Raw genomic sequence first — 18,840 nt, 5'->3', positions numbered from 1 at the left:
CTACATTTTTCCCCCTAGGGAGTGCAGAATCAAGCACTGATTTTATTTTATTTCCTGCTCTCCCTCCTTCATACAAGTAAAATCATCCTTGTAATGCTTTGGTGATGCAAATATTTACTAATTAAGTTCAACAGTCATTTATTAAGCCCTCACTGTATGCAAACATTGGGTTCAGTACTGAATAAGAGACAAAGTTTAAGAAGAATGTAGTTGGGGTGTCTAGGTGGCGCAGTGGATAAAGCACTGGCCCTGGAGTCAGGAGTACCTGGGTTCAAATCCGGTCTCAGACACTTAATAATTACCTAGCTGTGTGGCCTTGGGCAAGTCACTTAACCCTGTTTGCCTTGCAAAAAACCTAAAAGAACAAAAAAACAAAAAAAGAAGAAGAATGTAGTCACCAGAAACATAACTAGGGTAGGGTGATGAGACCTTTGTGCCAGGATGCTGACAATAGGAAGCACTAGACTTCAGCAATGTAGAAATGACAGCTCTTAGCCCCCTTAATGAGAAAGAATAGGATAGTGCTAAGTTAGGAATGAGGACTGGAGCTAGGATTTCATTAGTATAGGGAACTTCCAGGTGAGGAAACTCCTTCCACCAATGCAACTTACAAACTTAAAGAATTGCCTGGAATAGCAAAGGTGAGTTCGCAAGAATAATTAGCTGAAAAATCCCCACCCCACATAGTTGGCTAGAGAGAACACCCCTATCATCTTTTATCCTGGTCATATTCCCATTCACCCACCCCAAAGCAGTTAAAGACTTGGATTTGAATTCAGGAAGGCCTGTGTTTGAATCATACCTCAAAAACTCACTACCTATGTGTCGCCAGAACGATACTCTCAACCTCAGTTTCCTTATCTGAAAAATAGGACTTTCAAGGGTCTTATCATCTGTGACTCTGAGTCTAGGAGCTGCCTCATGCCAGCTTCTTTGGGTGGGGAGGAAGTTGGGTCTTTGAGTCCACTATGAGAACTGTCTTTTCTTTCTCCTTCCCTGCTAGCTGTCTCTCAGAGTCCCTGCCCAGAGGAGCAGGGTCAGGATGATACCTGGACAGATGGCTTTGCTCAAAGTCCTGTTGGAGGTCTGCGGAAAGGGCAGAAAGGCGGAGGCGGATAGAGGTAGCTGCTGGGATGCCTCCTTCCCAGGCAGCTCCCAAAGTTCAGTTGGAGATATCGTCACTAATTGAGATGAGTCTTGAGGACAGCATGAGTCTGAACAACCAATGATGAGCATTGATCAAATACCTCTAGGTTACCAGACACTGCTGGGTGCTGGGGATGGAAAGTTCGTCTTCAGGGACTTAGCCAAAGGGGATATAATATGTTCTCAGAGGAACAAATACAAGAGATTTATGAAATCAATAGATGGTGATGGAGGACAGAAATAACAGCCGAGGGACCCACAGAGCTTCTTAACAGAGATGGTGACGTGTAAGCTGAGTCTTGGTGGGAGGGAGGAGCCCCAAGAGGCAGAGAAGGGGGAGCCTTCCAGGCCCGAGCAGCAGAGACTGAGAGAGAAAGGCTATGTGAGGAAAAACAAGACTCCAGCTTTGCCAGAATGGGGAGGGCAGTGTGGAGTCAGGACTGAAGCAAAGGGTCTCAAATGCCTCACAGAAGAGTTTGCATCTCAACCCCAAAGCACTAGGGAATCGCTGAAGCTTGGAGAGGAGGGCAGGGATGTGGCCAAAGCTGATCTTTAGGAACAACAGCTGTTCCAGTCTTGGAAAGGGGAAAGTTTGGGGACATGGAGACCAACTAGAAGGCTAGTGCCCATTGCCAGTTGGGATCCATAAAGACAGCAGCAGAGGTTGACTCCCAAAGCAAATAGGACTTTTTCATCTCCTCCTCCTCCTCTTCCTCTTTTTTTTGGAGGCAATTGTGGTTAAGTGACTTGTCCAGGGTCACACAGCTATTATCTAAAGTCAGATTTGAATTGAGTTCTTCCTGACTCCAAGTTTAGACATCTATCTACTGAGTAACCGATTGCCCTCCAGAGTTTATTCTGTTGGGGAGGGGAACCCAACTTTGCATTTATATAGGATTGTAAGACTAAAGGCCATGCAGACTACCCCCTCTCATTTTGCAGATAAGGACACCGAGACCCATATTTGTCTACGATCACACAGATAGCAGGACATAAGCCTGGATTCTCTGACATAAAGCCAGTGCTCCTTCAATGGTGCCATGCTGCCTGCCACCCCCTCCCAAAGTCAGTAGAAGACCAGGCAGAGCAGACCCAGGGAATACTCAGTGAGCTTGGTGCCCAGTTTCAGCACTTACTACTTGGGTGACTTTGGGCAACTCAAACCATGTTGTAAATGCATCAGACAAAAGCTGATGGCCTAAAAGGAAACAAATGACATGAAAATCCAAGGATGGACATTAAAGACACAAACTTGTGGGCTCCCATGTGAAGAATCCTTAGAGTGATGATGTCCATAGTCTTTCTCAGTTCTAAATCCTATAAAAGAATGCCTCCAGGGTGGCTAGGTGACACAGTGGATAGAGCACAGGCCCTGGAGTCAGGAGGACCTGAGTTCAAATGTGGCCTCAGACACTTAATAATTACCTAGTTGTGTGGCCTTGGGCAAGCCACTTAACCCCTTTGCCTTGCAAAAAAGCTTTAAAAAAAAGAATGCCTGCTTTTCTTCTCTAATTAGAATCTCTTCTACCAATATTAATCAACATGTGATATAATCATAAATGCTCCCCCCATGCCTCTCCATGGGATGGGGGTGGACCTTGAAGGTCTAAACCAAAGGTCCCTCCAAGCAGAAGAAGGGGTCAAATGAAGGACCTAGGAGAGGCTGAGTGTCTGTCTCTGGGGGACTTTCTCTTTTTGTGTCCTGGCCTCCTCTGCCAGTCTGAATAAGTGTGACTAGTGTCCTTCTCAGAATCATGTATTCAGATGAAGAGTGTTAAGACAGTGGGGTTATAACAGTGGCCACTTACATTGAAACAGTTATCAGACAGATCCAAGATGCAGGAGGAGTAGGAAGAGGTGCAGAGGAGCTCCACAAAATTCCTCCAAACAGATCTAGGGGGAATTCAGCAAAAATCACAAAGCATCATTTGTCCCAATAGGGCTGGCCCAGGAGCACATGGTAGAGAACATTCAAGCATCCAGGGAAAAGCTTTACACCAGGGCAAGAGAAGGTCCCCTGATCCCATCTGAGGCACCATCAGCAGTATGACATCAACACAAAAGCAAGTGTCAAACGCCAGCTATGCCAACTGCTACCTAATTGTGAATGGCAGAGAGAGAAGGGGGCCTGTGCATGAGGGAGGCCTTATCACTAGGGAGTTCTTGGCCGATGTACCAAGAAAGCAGGAAGTGTTGGAAGTACCAACACGCAGCAGTGTTGGGGCTCAGAATCCAGGAGAGCGGAGTCTCCGTGTTCATTCCCAACCCAGTCTGCAGAGGAATAACCAAGGCAAGACTTCTAGACCAAGGCAGAGCCACCACGAACCAGCAGATCTGTCCAGTGGGTCAAGAGTGACTGAGTCCAAAGGCAGTCTGGTTCAGACCCAAACCAGGGGCCGGAATTTGCAGAGCTCAGACTGCAGAAGGGTAGCAAACTGACTTTGCTATGGATCAGACCATGTTAGGACTACTAAAAGCTTACAGATGCCCAGCTTGGGCTGTCCCTGAGAACCTGGACTAAGCCAACACAGCAACAGGACCAACTTACACCTTCCCTCCCAGAGGGCGGCGGAGTCCAATCCTAAAATCTCCATCCCAGTATCAAGTCCAAAATTAGGAAGGAGGCTGAATGAATGAGCAAACAAATAAAAAATAGTATGGTAGCAAGGAATCTCAAGGCACCCACATAAAGGGAGAAAATGACTCCAAAACATCTATAGGCTAAACCTCAGAGGAAAAACATAACTTGAACAAAAAATCAACTAGAATTTCTGGAAGATATGAAAGGAAAAAATGTTCTTATAAATGAAATGAGAGTGTTTAAGTAAAAGATCGGAAAATGTGAAAAAAATGGAAGGGAAACCACAAAAGGTTTGCCACAAAAGCTACAAAATCATGCCCAAGCAGCAAACTCCCTGAAATCAGAATGAACCAAATAGGAGTTGAGAAGATAGGTTGTTGGGGCAGCTAGATGGTACAGTGGACCTGGAGTCAAGAGGACCTGAGTTCAAATACAGCCTTAGATACTTAATAATTACCTAGCTTTGTGACCTTGGACAAGTCACTTAACCCCACTGCTTTGCAAAAACAAAACCAACAAAAAGAAAATAAAAGATAGGTTGATGCCAGCCTCAGAAGAGCCCTGAATGTCACCCCATGGTGTTTGAATTTTCCTTGACAGACAATAAATTGGAATTTCAAATTCTGGTTCCAAATCTGGAATTTTTTATTGTATCTGATTGTCTACCAGTATTATGGACTTGGAAGCATTTTAGAAAGTATAAAAAAAATAGAAGTACCTTTGTAAAATCCAAGGAATAGCAGACTTGTACAGTGGAAAGAATATTTGGAAGCAAGAAGACCTGGATTTGAATCATCCCTGACCTATCCAATAGGGATGACGTGAGACATTAGACTCAATCTATTTGACTTCAGAGGGTGGGATTAAAAACAACTGATGGAAATTGTAGAATCACTGATTTAGGCCTAATTCCTTAATTCATTTGTTCATTTATTCATTTGTAACTATTAGTGCAATGCCAAAGTAGAATGGGGGCAGCCAAGGGGGCACAGTATATGGAACATTGGCTGGTCTTGGAGTAAGAAGGACCTGAGTTAAAATCTAGCCTCGGACCCATACCAGCGGTGTGATTCTGGGCAAAATACTTCATCCTGTTTGCCTTGGTTTTCTCATCTGTAAAAAGAGCTGAAGAAGGAAATGGCAAAGGATCTTTGCAAGAAAACCCCAAATGTGGTCCAGAAGAGCTGGACGTGACTAAAAGGACTCAGCAATAACCACAAGATAGAATGGGCTGCTCCAGGGGACAGGGAGATTTCCCTCCCCGAGCATCTTCAGATGGGGGCTGGATGATATTAGAGAGGAGATGGTCAGTGAGGTACAACAAGCAGGGTGGTGCTAGAACCCGTTGGAACACAATGGTGAGAGGTGATAGTTTAATTTCTAGTGTAGGCATTTACAACTCAGAAAACAGCAAAATAAGGACTTAACTTATTCTGTTGCTCACTTCTAGTGCAGAGGAAAATGCTTATGGAGATTGTTAGTGCTCTTTCTTCTTTGGAGAGCCTGTTGCTAAATCATTTCTCAGCACAGACCTGGCTATAGATTTAGAACAGGTGCTCTCTGGGGACTGGGAGAGCCTTAGTTTCTTCATCTGAAAATGGAAATGACAATCCTCGCACTACTCTGAGGAGGCTGAGGGAGGCGGATGGAGACAGAGAAAGGTTTCTTTCTCCAGGATTGAGGATTATTTTTTTGGTCCATGTTTTCATTGTTTTTTAATGAAGCTTTTGGTTGAATTCCTCTGTCACTCTGATCAAAGTATCATCCCTCACTTTTTTTGTTTTTTTTGCAAGGCAAATGGGGTTAAGTGGCTTGCCCAAGGTCACACAGCTAGGTAATTATTAAGTGTCTGAGAACGAATTTGAACCCAGGTACTCCTGACTCCAGGGCCGGTGCTCCATCCAACTGCATCACCTAGCCGCCCCCATCCCTCACTTTGGTAGTTTCTTGGCTTCTAGTTTCAGGCCCCTTTCTGTCCTGGGTCTGGTTAAGGACTCAATAATATGTTCTGCTAAATTAGGCTTTAATATTTTTGTAGGTGATCCAGAGGAAGAACCAAACTGGGCCCTAAGCTTGGGATCACCCAGTTGGGGGCCATAAGGTTATAATCCCAGGGTTGCTTCAGGTTTTCCCCTGGAGAACTCACTCTGGGAAAGGAGGATTAGAAAGGAGATACCAAGGTCCTGCCACAGAGCCAGTGCTGGAGCCCAGGAGGGCCCTGGGGGAGAAGGCTGGTCAGAAGGCCCTTAGGGGGCTGGTTTCTCCCTTCCACAGAACAGAGATAAGACCAGGGCTTGGATCAGCTCGTGTCCACTGGTTCCCAGGGGCCCCTAGGGGCTGGGCTGCCAGGCTTCCCAAATCTGCCCCAGCCTGGAGGAGCAGGCTCTTCTGCCTTTGGGAGGTTGGACGGTCACTCTGAGACTGTCAGGGCCCCAGGACAGCCCTCTGGTGACTCTACCCAGGCTCTAATTATTCGTGTCTCTTCTCTTCCCTTCCTCTGCATCTCTCCCTCCCCCCAACTCCATTCCTCTCTCTCTCTCTATATATATCTGTCTCTGTTTCTGTCTCTCTGTCTCTCTTCTCTGTTTCTCTCTCTGTCTCTCTGTCTCTCTCTGTCTCTCTCTGTCTCTCTCTCTCTCTCTCTCTCTCTCTCTCTCTCTCTCTCTCTCTCTCTCTCTCTTTCTCCCAGAGTTAATTCTATTTCAACTTGTAGATGCTGAAATGAAAATATAAACAAAACCATTCCACGTTGTTGGCCATCTCCTTCAGCTCCAACGGAACAAGCAAACAGAATTGAGATTCCAGTTCCCCAAGCTGCAGCTGTGTAGAAAGGTCTATCTGAAGATAGTCTTATGGTGCAAAGTAACCCAATACCAGCAATGATCTCCACTGTGATCCTTGAGGTAGAGCCTATCAAATTACTGTAATCCGAGCTTTAAAAAAAACCCCACAAGATCAAAAGGAATGCTCCTAAATGGGTTTAAATGTGCTTAATTTTAGACAACCTATATGCGTGTTTTTAAAAGTAAAGCCTCCATTCCAAATAAATCAAGGTCAAAAATAAATGAACATAGCTTAGGATGAACTCAGTCCAAGTTTGTGCTAGTGTTGTATAAATGACAAAAACCAGCAGCCCGTGATGATGACAGGTGACGCCAAGGCTGAATTTGTTAGCATTTTTCCTTTTCTAAACCATCTTTAAAGAAAATAACAAATGGGACTTCACCATCCACACAAAAGCCCAACAGGGCCACCATCTGCATTCATGTCCTTGCTTAGGAAGAGCGGATTGTTTTATAAAATTAACAAGGATGTGTTTAATTTGTTGGGCAACTCCCTTCAGAAAAGGTTTTCCTGTCTGGCTTCTCTCCGAGCCTGGCTTGGACTGGCTTCATGTATCTCTGACATCCTTTTTGGAGGATTCTCTTGTGAGGCTGGTTTCTTGTGGATGGAGGTTCATTACTATATCAACTCCAGTGATTATGGAGGCATCGGTTCCTTCACTCTCAGAGGTATTCCTCAATGAGTGAATTGTCCATGGAACCCTCTGCCCTCCATCAAGGAGATCTGGAGATGTTTCGGCAAAGGGCTTGATTGGGGAACACTAAGTCTGTTTATAATTTTATGTTTAGGGGCAGCTAGGCGGCACAGTGGATAGAGCACTGACCCTGGAGTCAGGAGTACTTGAGTTCAAATTCAGCCTCAGACACTTAATAACTGCCCAGCTGTGTGACCTTGGGCAAGTCACTTAACCCCATTGCCTTAAATAAAATAATAATAATAATTTTAATAAACAATGTTTAATAAACAATTTCATAATAATAATTATCAAATAATAATTTACAATTTGTCTCATTTGATCCCACAAAAATATGGTCTTAAAAAAAAAGTTGCTCGCCCATGAATGGTCACAGTAGACTCAAGAGAAAGCAACAGATTTCCCAGAGTTGAAATGGGCTTTTACCACCAAGATGTTCACATTTATAACATCAATGGCAGCTCTAGAGCTGACCGCCCCAGGACCACAACCATGGAGCCTGTGGTAAGGTTCGCCCATGACAAACACAAAGGAAGCCTGAAACTAGAAACAACCACAATAATGATGACAATAGCAAACACATATATCAGTGACTTAGGGGCTTGGCACTGTGATAAGTAAGGGCTATATTTGATTATCACAATGGGAGATAGTGTTGCTATTATTGCTATTTTGCAGATGAAGAAACTCAATCAGAGGTTAAATGACTTGCCCAAGGTAACAGAAGTAGTGGCTAAGGTTGGATTTGAACTCAGGCCTTCCTGACTCCAGACCCAGCACTCTATCTACTGGACCACATAGCTGTCCCTAAACTATTTGGCTGATGGCTTGAGTATAGTACCATCTGGTGGACAAATTTGATATTACACTCCCACATTGAATGATCAATAAAGTGACCTGTTCACTCCTGTAGACTTGTGGAAAGCACAATACTAAATCGCTGTCAAAGACAAAGTATAAGGTCCAGAAATGATTGCATTCTTCTCTGTCTTCAGTTTGGTTAGTTCATCCCACAATCCCACAATGACATGGGAGGTTACTTGGAAAGATGAATCCATTCCACATATCAGTTAGCTAATGAACAAATATTGAGCACCTACTGTATGCAAAGTTATCTGCTTAGGCTCAGGGCTGGAGAATTTTTATCTGGCAAGGGCCATTTGTATATTTATAACATCATTAGTCTGCTATATTTGGTCAAGCACTCAATTACTTCACCCCTATAAGCTCCCAGATTTATTGAATTTCCAGTGCGGTTGACATGGCAGCACCAGATCATGGGCCTTATATGGCCACGGGCTGGATGTTCCCCACCCCCAGCTTAGGGGAAAGGGCAGAGAGTGTTCAGATAAGACCTGTTCTCTGCCTTCATGAGGGTCAGACAAAGACAATCAGCAGTGGAAAAAGTGTGTGTGTGTGTGTGTGTGTGTGTGTGTGTGTGTGTGTGTGTGTATGTGTGTGTGTATATGAGTGTGTTGTTGAGTGTATGTGAATGTGTGTGAGCATGTTTATGTGTGAGCATGTGTGTGTATGAGTATATATGTATGTTTGAGTGTATTGTGTGAGCATGTGTGAGCGTGTGTATATGTGAGTTTGTATGTGTGTATGAGTACGTTTTTGAGTGTATGTATGTGTGTGTGTGTGTGTGTGTGTTGAGTGTGTGAGACAGAGAGACAAGAATGGACACAGCTGTGAGGAGGGAAAGCCCAAAGACTGGCTGCTTGGCTCCCTTCAGAGAGAAGGATAACCAGGCTGGCATGATAGCTCTCTGCTCCCGTCAGTCTAATTAATTGAGGGGACGTAATTTTCAAGCTAAACTCTGATCACCATTCCATAAAGGGAAGACTTGATTTCTTTCCTGCCAATGTCAGTTCCACAATGTACATAGAAAATGGCAAAGAAACCCATTTTCCTAAGTTTAAAAGAATAACAGATAAAACAGAGTAAATGAGCTTTCTCACTGGAAGCAAGATAAGCTCAGATCAACCCGAAAAGAAAGTCTAAGACTTCACCCAAAGGGAAATGTCCCCAAGGTTTCTAGCAAATGAGTTGAGATCAGAATAGCAGAGATGGGGCGGCTAGGTGGCGTAGTGGATAAAGCACCGGCCCTGGAGTCAGGAGGACCCGAGTTCAAATTTGACCTCAGACACTTAATAATTACCTAGCTGTGTGGCCTTGGGCAAGCCACTTAACCCCGTTTGCCTTGCAACAACCTAAAAAAAAAAAAAACAGAATAGCAGAGGGATGGAGACCATGTCACATGAACACTGGTTGAAGGAAGGTCGGATTTGGTTTGGTTTGGGGACTTTTTTACAAATTCCAATAACCCTTCCTTACACTGCAGAGAAAAGAAACACTTTTGGAAAGCCATGAATGAAATCTTCAAGAACCTTAAAGGTCCCATGAGGCAAATTGATCCAATGGGCCAGTGAGGGAGATGGAAAAAAAAAGAAGCTGTAAACCTGAATAATGGGCAGGATGGGGCATCTTCAAAAGAAACAAAGAAGTCTGATAGTTCACATTTATTAGTACGAGATGCTGAAACATCCTGGTGGAGATGTCCAGAAGCCAATAGGATAAAGAACTGGGATTCAGGGGAGAGTTTGGGGCTGAATAATTTAATTTTCTATCTCAGCTTGGAGCTGCAACAGACACTGATCCATAAACTATCATTTTCTTTATGGAGGCCTTTTTGCTTATGCTTAATAAGCACCATGAAACCAGATGACCAAGTGCCCTATGAAATGATGCTTTCTGTTGGCTTTGAAAATACAATTGCCGTTGTTGTACAGTCATTTCAGTTATGTCCACCTCTTCATGATTCCCTCTGGGAATTTCTTGACAAAGACACTGGACTAGTTTACCATCTCCTTCTCTAGTTCATTTTACAGATTGAACATACAAATTACTTCATTTGCCCCCTCCAAAGAGAATCAGTCAATTTATCTGTCTCTTCCTTCTATTTTCTGGCTTCATTTATAATGAGAAAATCAATTTTCACATGGTTTAGTTTCTGATGAAAATTTTATTATAATGATATTGTCTCTTAAAAAGAAACAAAAAAGAACCCTTACCTACATTGCTGAAGTGTGTGTGTGGGGGGGCTACAGGTGTGGAATAGTGTTTGCTATTAAATTTAGCTGATGTTTCACAGAGGAGTGAAAGGGAGGATATTTAAATAGACACAAAGAAAATATAAAAACAATAGGTATCAACTACATATACATATATACAGAGAGAGAGAGACACAGAGAGAGAGAGAGAGAGAGAGAGAGACAGAGACAGAGACAGAGACAGAGACAGAAACAGAGACAGAGACAGAGAGGAGAGAGAGAGAAGGGGAGGGGAGGGGAAGGGAAAGGAGGGGAGGAGAGAGAATTCAGAGTTCAGTTCATCCAGCAGTAAGGGGACTGATTGGCCGCTGGACAAAGATCTCACATTGATCTTTAGGCAGCCCATATATTGTGTAATATACTGAGAAATTATTTAAAAACAAAAATACCATATATTAGCCATCCTCTTCTACCACCCTTCCCATTGCAGAAATAGAAAGTAGCAAAGGACAAAGGGTCATTTTTAATGCCTCACTGAATGGTCAGGTATTGGAGAGATGATGGATTTCTCCATATTTAGAATTATTAGAATGATACTTTCCAACACAGGAGAAGTTGCTATTATCTGTTTCTACAACCTTTGAGATTTCAGGAGCCCACCTCCAGGCTGCAATGAGGTCCCGGAGGACCTTAACAAATTGTTATCCAATTCTGGGAAGCACATTTTTTATAACCATGATGATGAAGGGCCTCAAGTTCATGCCCCATGGGGTTCATTTGAAGGAACTGGGCCTGCTTCATGTAGGGAACAGATGAAGGGTGGAACGGAATAGAGAGATAGTGAACATAATGCTTGATTTTGGGGATTTGAAGGGAGTGTGATGAGCAAGAATCAGACATGTTCTCTTAGCAGAGGAGCAATGAGTAGAAGTGACCAAAAAAAAAGTGGTTATGGCTACACTCTCCTTTCCCTGTCATGACCCCTTAGGAAATGAGTTCAGCTCTAAATTGTCTCTTTTCTTGCCCACTTACCCTATTACTTAACCCAAGAGAAAATCAAGAACCCTTGTTGGCTGGATCCAGTCCAAGCCTAGGTAACATATGATCAACTGGGCCCTCGCCACTATGAGGCAATTCCTTTCTCCCTAATTGATCATCATCCCACTTTCCACAGCAGCTCTTTCAGACCTTTTCATCTCTCCTCAAGGATTCTTGAAATAGAGAATAGGTCAGTGTAGGAAGGGATATCGAGGTTTGGGGATTTGTTTTGGTTTGGGGACTTTTTTACAAATTCCAATAATGCCTCCTTACACTTCAAAGTGAAGAAACCTGACTAGCAGATGAGTCCAGACACAAACAAGATTTAGACCTTTGACCTAGGGGCCCAAACCTTCAAACCTGATTGACTTCCATGAGAGGAAGAAATTGAGGCTGAGAGTAGAAGCAGATGGCATGAATAGTCTAGGGGATTTAATAAGGGGCTATTCCATACATACATTCTGCTCCCCTCCTCCCATTCCTGCCCCACCTTCAACTCCTCTTTTTGTGTCTTCCCTTAGAATGCAGCTGGACATAGGAAGTATTTAACAAATGCTTTTCCTGGCTCTTCTACAATCTATGACAGATCAAATTAGAGATTATCTGAGCTGGGAGGGACCTTAGATAGCCCCGATTTCTTGACACCTAGTCTTTCTCTACATTCTGGTTTACTTCCAGTGATAATTTTGTGTGAACAGGGGGAAAAAAAACTCAGCAAGCTACACAAAATTACCATATTTTATTTTTTCCTTTAATATTACAATTCTACAACTTCACTTGAAGATTGTGTACACAGCTCCAAGTAACATAAGCCAGCTGACTGCTTAGGAAACAAGGGCCTTCCTGGAAGGCAGGTCATTTCAGACATCTTTAGCCAGCTCTGGGGCTGGAAGAGGGGAGATCTGAACTCTTCCATCAAATATTCTAGCCACACAGGAGCATCAGATGGCCATGTCCAAAGGCTCCCCCTGCTCTCCCCTGGTCTGGTCAAGCTCAGCCTGCCAGACCCACCCTTGTACACAGGAAGAAAAATACTGCAAGTAAGTTCCTCTGTCCCCTAGTCCCAAAAGGGAGGCAGTTTATGAAATATGATAAACCATTAGTCAAAGAAAACAAAGCGGTAATACTTGTCTATAATACTTGATATTCCCATACACAGTATAGTTGAAATCAGAATTACTAGCAACTCACCTCAGGCGGGAATGCTCTCTTCTTCCCTCTGGTATTACTCTAATATTCCAGCATGAGCTACCCAGAGAGATACCCGGGGCCACAAGTCAAAGCATGGGGTGAATGCCAACCAAGGACAAAGGAAAACAAGAATGCAGTGGTTTGTGCTTACATAAACCCACATAAGGAGAATCATGCATTTGCCATATCAAATAAAAAGTACATAATCTAGAAAAACCTTGAAAAAATTGCCTATAAAAATATAAATTGTAGTGAAAATATACAAAAGTACTTGTGAACAGATATTCATATTCATTGCATTAAAACATGGGAGTTTTATCATCTTCATTTTCAATAGTGGCATCTCCACAGTCCTAGCTTAGGTGTAGACTTGACCAGGATGACTGCTGTCCTTCCAGTTGGAACAGGAGACACACACAGAAGCTAAGGTGCTCTGGGATCCTTCACTAATTATCCAGTCTTGGTTCTCATCACCTGCTAGCCAATTGACCCTGATGGTTCTCTCTAGGGAGGGATAACAAGGGATCCCATTCCCCTATAGGGTGACCAGCACGAACCTCAGCAGACCCTAAGATGGATTTTGAGGAAGTTTAGCTCCATTCTGCCAGCTCTTTGGTACAAAAAGTGAACACTGGGATAAGCCCGGTGCTTTCTTACCCTGCCCCAGCTCTATGGGACATCAATCAACTTCCCTCTCATGTTTCTATGAGATATTCCCATATAGACAGCCATACAGCGCTACTGTGAATTCCTTTCAAGGAAGAGTCCCTCTGCTCTAAAAGATGTCACGGTATCTACTAGAGAATTGACAGATCAGATGCCAACCCATTTAGCAAGGGCTGAGAGTACAAATTCAACGCACATGTGGCAGTTCTCTCTAGAAACTTTCTTGAATCACCTTCAAACAGCAATTGCAAGATTCATTTTTTTTTTCAGGTTTTTGCAAGGCAAATGGGGTTAAGTGGCTTGCCCAAGGCCACACAGCTAGGTAATTATTAAGTGTCTGAGGTCGGATTTGAGCTCAGGTTCTCCTGACTCCAGGGATGGTGCTTTATCCACTGCGCCACCTAGCCTCCCCTAAGATTCATTTCTAAAAGGAAATTTCTGCCCCAGTTTCTCAAATGAAAATCATCGCTTTACAGGACAGAGGTCAGGGACTGCTTGCTGAGCATTGGTAGCTGGGGATGTCTCAGAGTGGCTTGTAACCACAAGGCTCAACTTTCAAAATGTGGTCCTTCCCCATCCCAGACAGCAATAAATTTTGGAATGTATTTCATATGACATTAATACTATATTAAAGATATGATTCTCATATAGCCTGTCTTCCTCAAAAGAATATTCCACATATCAGTAACAGAGATTAAAATAAACCTCAGTTTATAAGACACCTAAAAAAATAAATGAGTGAAAATATAAAATTAAAAACACAACAAAAAAGAATTTCTAGAAATTACTGAACAAATTTGAAGGTTATTGATCACAGAATATTATTTCTGGAAGTTTTCAGTCAAAATAGGGACTTTGGCAAAAATGCAATTTTAACTTTCAATTTTAAAAATGTTTCTTACAATGTCTATGAGCTAAAGTGGAACCATGGAATTAAGGACAACTCAATTTCCTCCAATCAGATTCAGCTTATAGCCAAAATTGACATATATTTTCTTTGTTCTTGGAAGTCTCCAAGAACAAAGGCCCTTCCCCATTCTGATTTGATTTAGAACAGAAGGTGGCCATTTTATTAGTAAGCAGCATCCCAATAGCTAAGAGGAAACCTCTGTAAACAGCTGGCCCCAGGTTGAGGCCAAAAACCATCATAGCATTAAGGAAAACATGGCTCTCTAAGACTTCCTATCTTTCTCCAGCTTCTCACAAAAGGAAATGCTCCAAGACTAATAGGGGCCAATGGAGCCATTCATCCTAACCACATGGAGAGCCAGGGCAGCGCTGGAAACTTTAGGATAAAAACAAAAAAAACAAAAAAACAAAAATTGGTACTTGAATTAGGGAATGCAAGAAAACTCAACTGAAGACAAATCAGTTAACTCTCTTGGGACAGAAACTTCTGAGCAAATCAAAATGGGGAGGGGCATGCAGCCTTCCTGGCCACTGAGAAGTGGCTTCGCTGGACCCATCAACCAGCCTTGGTCAGTGTTCAGGATGTGTTTGTGTGATGTAGTTTTGTTTCCTCTTTGGGAAGTAAAATCTTATACTAGTCTAAGAGTTTTGCCAAGGGATCTGCTATAAAGACCCCTCCCCCAAATCACTCTAAAACTGACATGGACATTGGCCCCACAGTGTAATCTGTCAGCATACATCTTAACAAGCTGAATGCCCCCTGAAGATGCCAGTTCTACTCCTCTCTGCCTCTACTACAAATATGATTGGCAAATACTATTGATGAGAATTAGGGAGAGGCCTTGTATTTGGAGAGTTCCAAAGACCTAAAGCTGCTTTTTAACTCCTCTTTGAGAAGATGCCATGGGAGAACAAGAATCACAAAAACAGCATTTGAGAGCATTTTTCCGTGGCTTTGCCAAGGAAAGCATACTGATGATAGCATTTTAGAAAGGGAGGAACACCCTCTATTTAGAGTACCTCCTAAGGCTTAGCCCCCAACCACAGGCAGGAAGGTCAGGCAACCATCCCCCAGAAATGCTCTACCTGGAAACTACAATCTAAGGCATGGCAAGGGGCAGAGGAGTCAAGCGTGATCAGGTCTGAGAGGGAACAGTGGTTCTAAGCTGCAGGTGCTGCTGGGCCTGCCAAGCCACTGACAACTGACCCATGACCGTGGGACAACGGCTGTAAACAAGTGAGTGGGATTCTAAGCTGGTCACTAAACGAGGCCATCACGTTTTGGAAATGTGTCCAGCAGACTTCCAAACGATGACCTTTTACATTCTCTATTGTACAGAACAGACGGGCCTGAGCACAGTCTGCTCGTCTTGCTTTGGTCAGGACGCCCTGGGAGGGCCAGGCTCAGCTGTCTTCATCATCGTCGCTGATGAGGTCCCTCTTGTCAGGGTCGGTGTCTCGCTCCCTCACAAAGTCCTCCCGGATGGCCTCCAGTTCTGTGAGCTCTAGGCGCACCTTCTCCAGGTGGTAACTCCTCCGATTCCGGATTGGCCGCAGAGGGAAAGGGTTCAGGTCCACAAAAGCAATACTGATCAGCTTCCTAGGAGACAAACACACCAGGAACTGTCTTTAAGCAAGTTGTCATTTTCTTCATTTTAGTATGTAGTCAGTCAGTCCATTAGCATCTGTGAGGCACCTACTGTGTGCAGGTGCCCGGTCTGTCCATAAGCACCCACTGTGTGCAGGTGCTCAGTCAGTCCATTAGTGTCTGTGAAGTACCTACTGTATGTAGGTGCTCAGTCAGTTTATAAGCACCTACTGCATGCAGGTACTCAGTCAATTCACTAGAGTCTACTGTGTGCAGACATTCAGTGAGCCCACTGGCATCTGTGAGGCACCTACTGTGTGCAGGCACTCAGTCCATTCACAAGCACCTACTGTATGCGGGCACTCGGTGAGCTTGCAAGCACCTACTGTGTGCAGGTACTTCACTCATAAGCACCTATGGCACATTCACAAGCCCCTACTGTGTGGGGGTGCTCGGTCTGTCCACAAGCACCTACTGTGTGCAGGCACTCAGTCCATTCACAAGCACCTACTGTGTGGGGGTGCTCGGTCTGTCCACAAGCACCTACTGTGTGCAGACACTCAGTCCATTCACAAGCACCTACTGTGTGTGGGCACTCGGTGAGCTTGCAAGCACCTACTGTGTGCAGGTACTTCACTCATAAGCACCTATGGCATGCAGGCGCTCAGTCAGTCCACTAGCACCTACTGCATGCTGGGCACTATGCTAAGCACAGGGGATACAAGGAAGTACCAAAGTCACCCCCTACCCTCAAAGAGCTCTCAGTCTAAGGGGGAACCAACACGCAGGTAGCCATGGAGGACAAACTGGGGCTGGAGGAAAGGCATTAACCTTCGGAGGTTGGGGGATCCCCCACCTAGAGAGTCTGATGAGGACTCGATGCCTTCAGAAGTGAGGCAAGTGAGGCAGCGTGCGCACTGGACAGGGGGACCGAAGGCCTGGGTTTGAATTCCCACTCTGTGTGCCTTTGGACAAGTCATTTCTCTCTGGACACCCATCTCCTTGTATGTTTGCACTGGATAATACTGCAGGTATCTCTCTCTCTGGCTCTAAATTCTATTATCTAAGATCCCAGAGCAGGTGGATGGAACATCTGAGCCATACATTTAGAGGATTTTATATGATTGATTACAGAGCATCATTTAAGGATAAAAAACTGAGAGCAACTTTGGATTAAAAATTCAACAATTTAAGAAAAAAAATAAAATTCCAAAGGCCTTGAGGAATGACTGGAGATTTCTGACCCCTATTTCACCCACCTTTCAGAGGGTGAGAAGCTTTTTCTTCCAAAGCTGCCTAAGACACACAGCATCTCTCTCTCAACAAGGTTCTGTCTGGGACTCCCCCCCCCCTTTTCTCTCTTCCTCCCCACTCCTTGGCGAGGCTCCCATGGACCCCCTGACATGCCTCCTTGGTGCCCCCCAAATCTATACCTACAGCCGAAATCTCTCTTCATTTCTAGCCCATGCACATTAACCCTGAGGTCCTGCCTGTACTACCAACTCAAAATGTCCAAAATGGAACTAATCATTTTTTCCTTCACTAAAAAGATTCCCTCCATGTTTCCCTATTTCTGTGAAAGCCACCACCATCTTTCCATCACTGCTTGGAAAGCTGAGTCACACTGGAGCCCCTGGCTCCCTTCTGGGCCTCCCCCCGGAACTCAGCAGCTGCCCTGTCCTGCCCGCTCTATGACTGCCCCTCTCCCGCAGCTGCCCTTTGCTTTCCCCCCTCTCAATTCCTGCCTCAGTCTCCTTGTCCACAGTCTCTTCAACCTATCCACACAGCAAGGCCAGAGGGATGTTCTCTGATGCCACAACCTCCAGTGTCCCCTCTGATAAAGTACACCCCCCCCCCAGCCTTGTTGAGAACTGACAGTCCCTTCTCACTCTGGCTCCCACCCAGAATTCGGTATTGATTACCCAGGTCTCCCTTCATGCTCTGTGTCCCCAGCCCCACTGCCCCACTGCCATCCCTGCTTCATGCTCTGCAGCTCCTGCCACAGTTCTTGCCCAGGCTACTCCTCACCACTCCTCTTTCAGACCCCCCCCCCACTTCAGCTCCAGCACCCCTTCCCAGTGAGGCTCTTCTAGAGTCCCCCTGCAAGGGCCTGCCATTCACTTGGCTATTTTGTACTTCTTTTTACATCTGCACATGGACGATGACTATGAAGGTGGCTGGTGTCTCTCTGGTCCCAGTCCCTGGAATGCCTGGTGATTAACAAGTGTTTGCTGATGGACTAAATGCATTCAACAAATAATGAGATCAAAAGAAGCCAAGGGACCAGGAGCTGGAAGGGCCCTGAGCATCCAGGCCACCTGCACCTCTCCTTAAAGTGGAGGAAACGGAGTCTCAGAGAGCAGAAGCCACTTCCCACAGTCTCAAAGCTGGCTGCTATCACAAATGGAACTAAAATTCACACCTCCCCAGCCCAGGTTCACTCTAATAAGCTTTCCACAATTTTTTTTGATGAGTTAAGAACTTGAAGAAGTCAAGTCACTATGTTACCTTGGTCAAGTCACAAATTCTCTGGACCTCTATTTCCTCCCATGTGGGATCGGGGGTCTTCATAATTCCTTTGAGCTCCCAAAATGCCAGCATTCCATGATAAATCTCAATATTTTTATTTCAAAAATACTGGAGAAGCAACTCCAAGAGAATTCACAAGGTGGAGCTCTGCTTCCATGTTTAAAAAAGTCAACTGAGGAAGAGGCCACTGCAATTCTGTCTGGCGAACCCTGGGTTGAATTCCACTTAAGACTCGTGTTCCTCATCAGAAATGACAAGCATTTGCCACATGTATGCTTGGACCCTGGCAATATCCAGAGTCTGCTGTTCCATGAGCCAAAAGAACCTGAAAACAACTCATCTTATGGAGAAGAACCAACTGCTTTGGTCATAACAAAGCAATGACTATAACTCTCCTGGTTCCTCTCAGGGCTGTGATTCTCTATTTCAGATCTCAAATAATCACAGTATTTAGGCAGAAACTCCATTTTAACTCTGGAAGAATTAGGTGTGCCTCCAGGCTTCCACTGCCCATCAACACTGAACTGAGGAGGAACTGAATGCCTGGGGCTTGTCCCAGGAGTGGAGGCAAGTGAGGGTATCAATGGGGGCCCCAGAGTAG

The 18,840-nt window shown here is 44.5% G+C and overlaps 1 protein-coding gene across 1 annotated transcript in view; it reads right to left on the bottom strand.

Annotated features, from left to right (window-relative positions):
• Positions 1–12,076: 12,076 nt before the first annotated feature.
• Positions 12,077–18,840, bottom strand: part of TBC1D2B (TBC1 domain family member 2B) — a 70,135-nt gene continuing 63,371 nt past the window's right edge. Inside the window, exon 13 of the mRNA XM_074232514.1 lies at positions 12,077–15,722. Within this exon, the coding sequence (XP_074088615.1) occupies positions 15,527–15,722 (196 nt within the window). The 3' untranslated portion in view covers positions 12,077–15,526. The remainder of the gene's footprint in view (positions 15,723–18,840) is intronic.

The sequence above is a fragment of the Macrotis lagotis genome, chromosome 4 (assembly GCF_037893015.1).
Source record: "Macrotis lagotis isolate mMagLag1 chromosome 4, bilby.v1.9.chrom.fasta, whole genome shotgun sequence".
NCBI lineage: Eukaryota > Metazoa > Chordata > Mammalia > Peramelemorphia > Peramelidae > Macrotis > Macrotis lagotis.
Note: the sequence above shows the minus strand (reverse complement) of the source record. Positions and strands in the feature narration are given on the sequence as shown.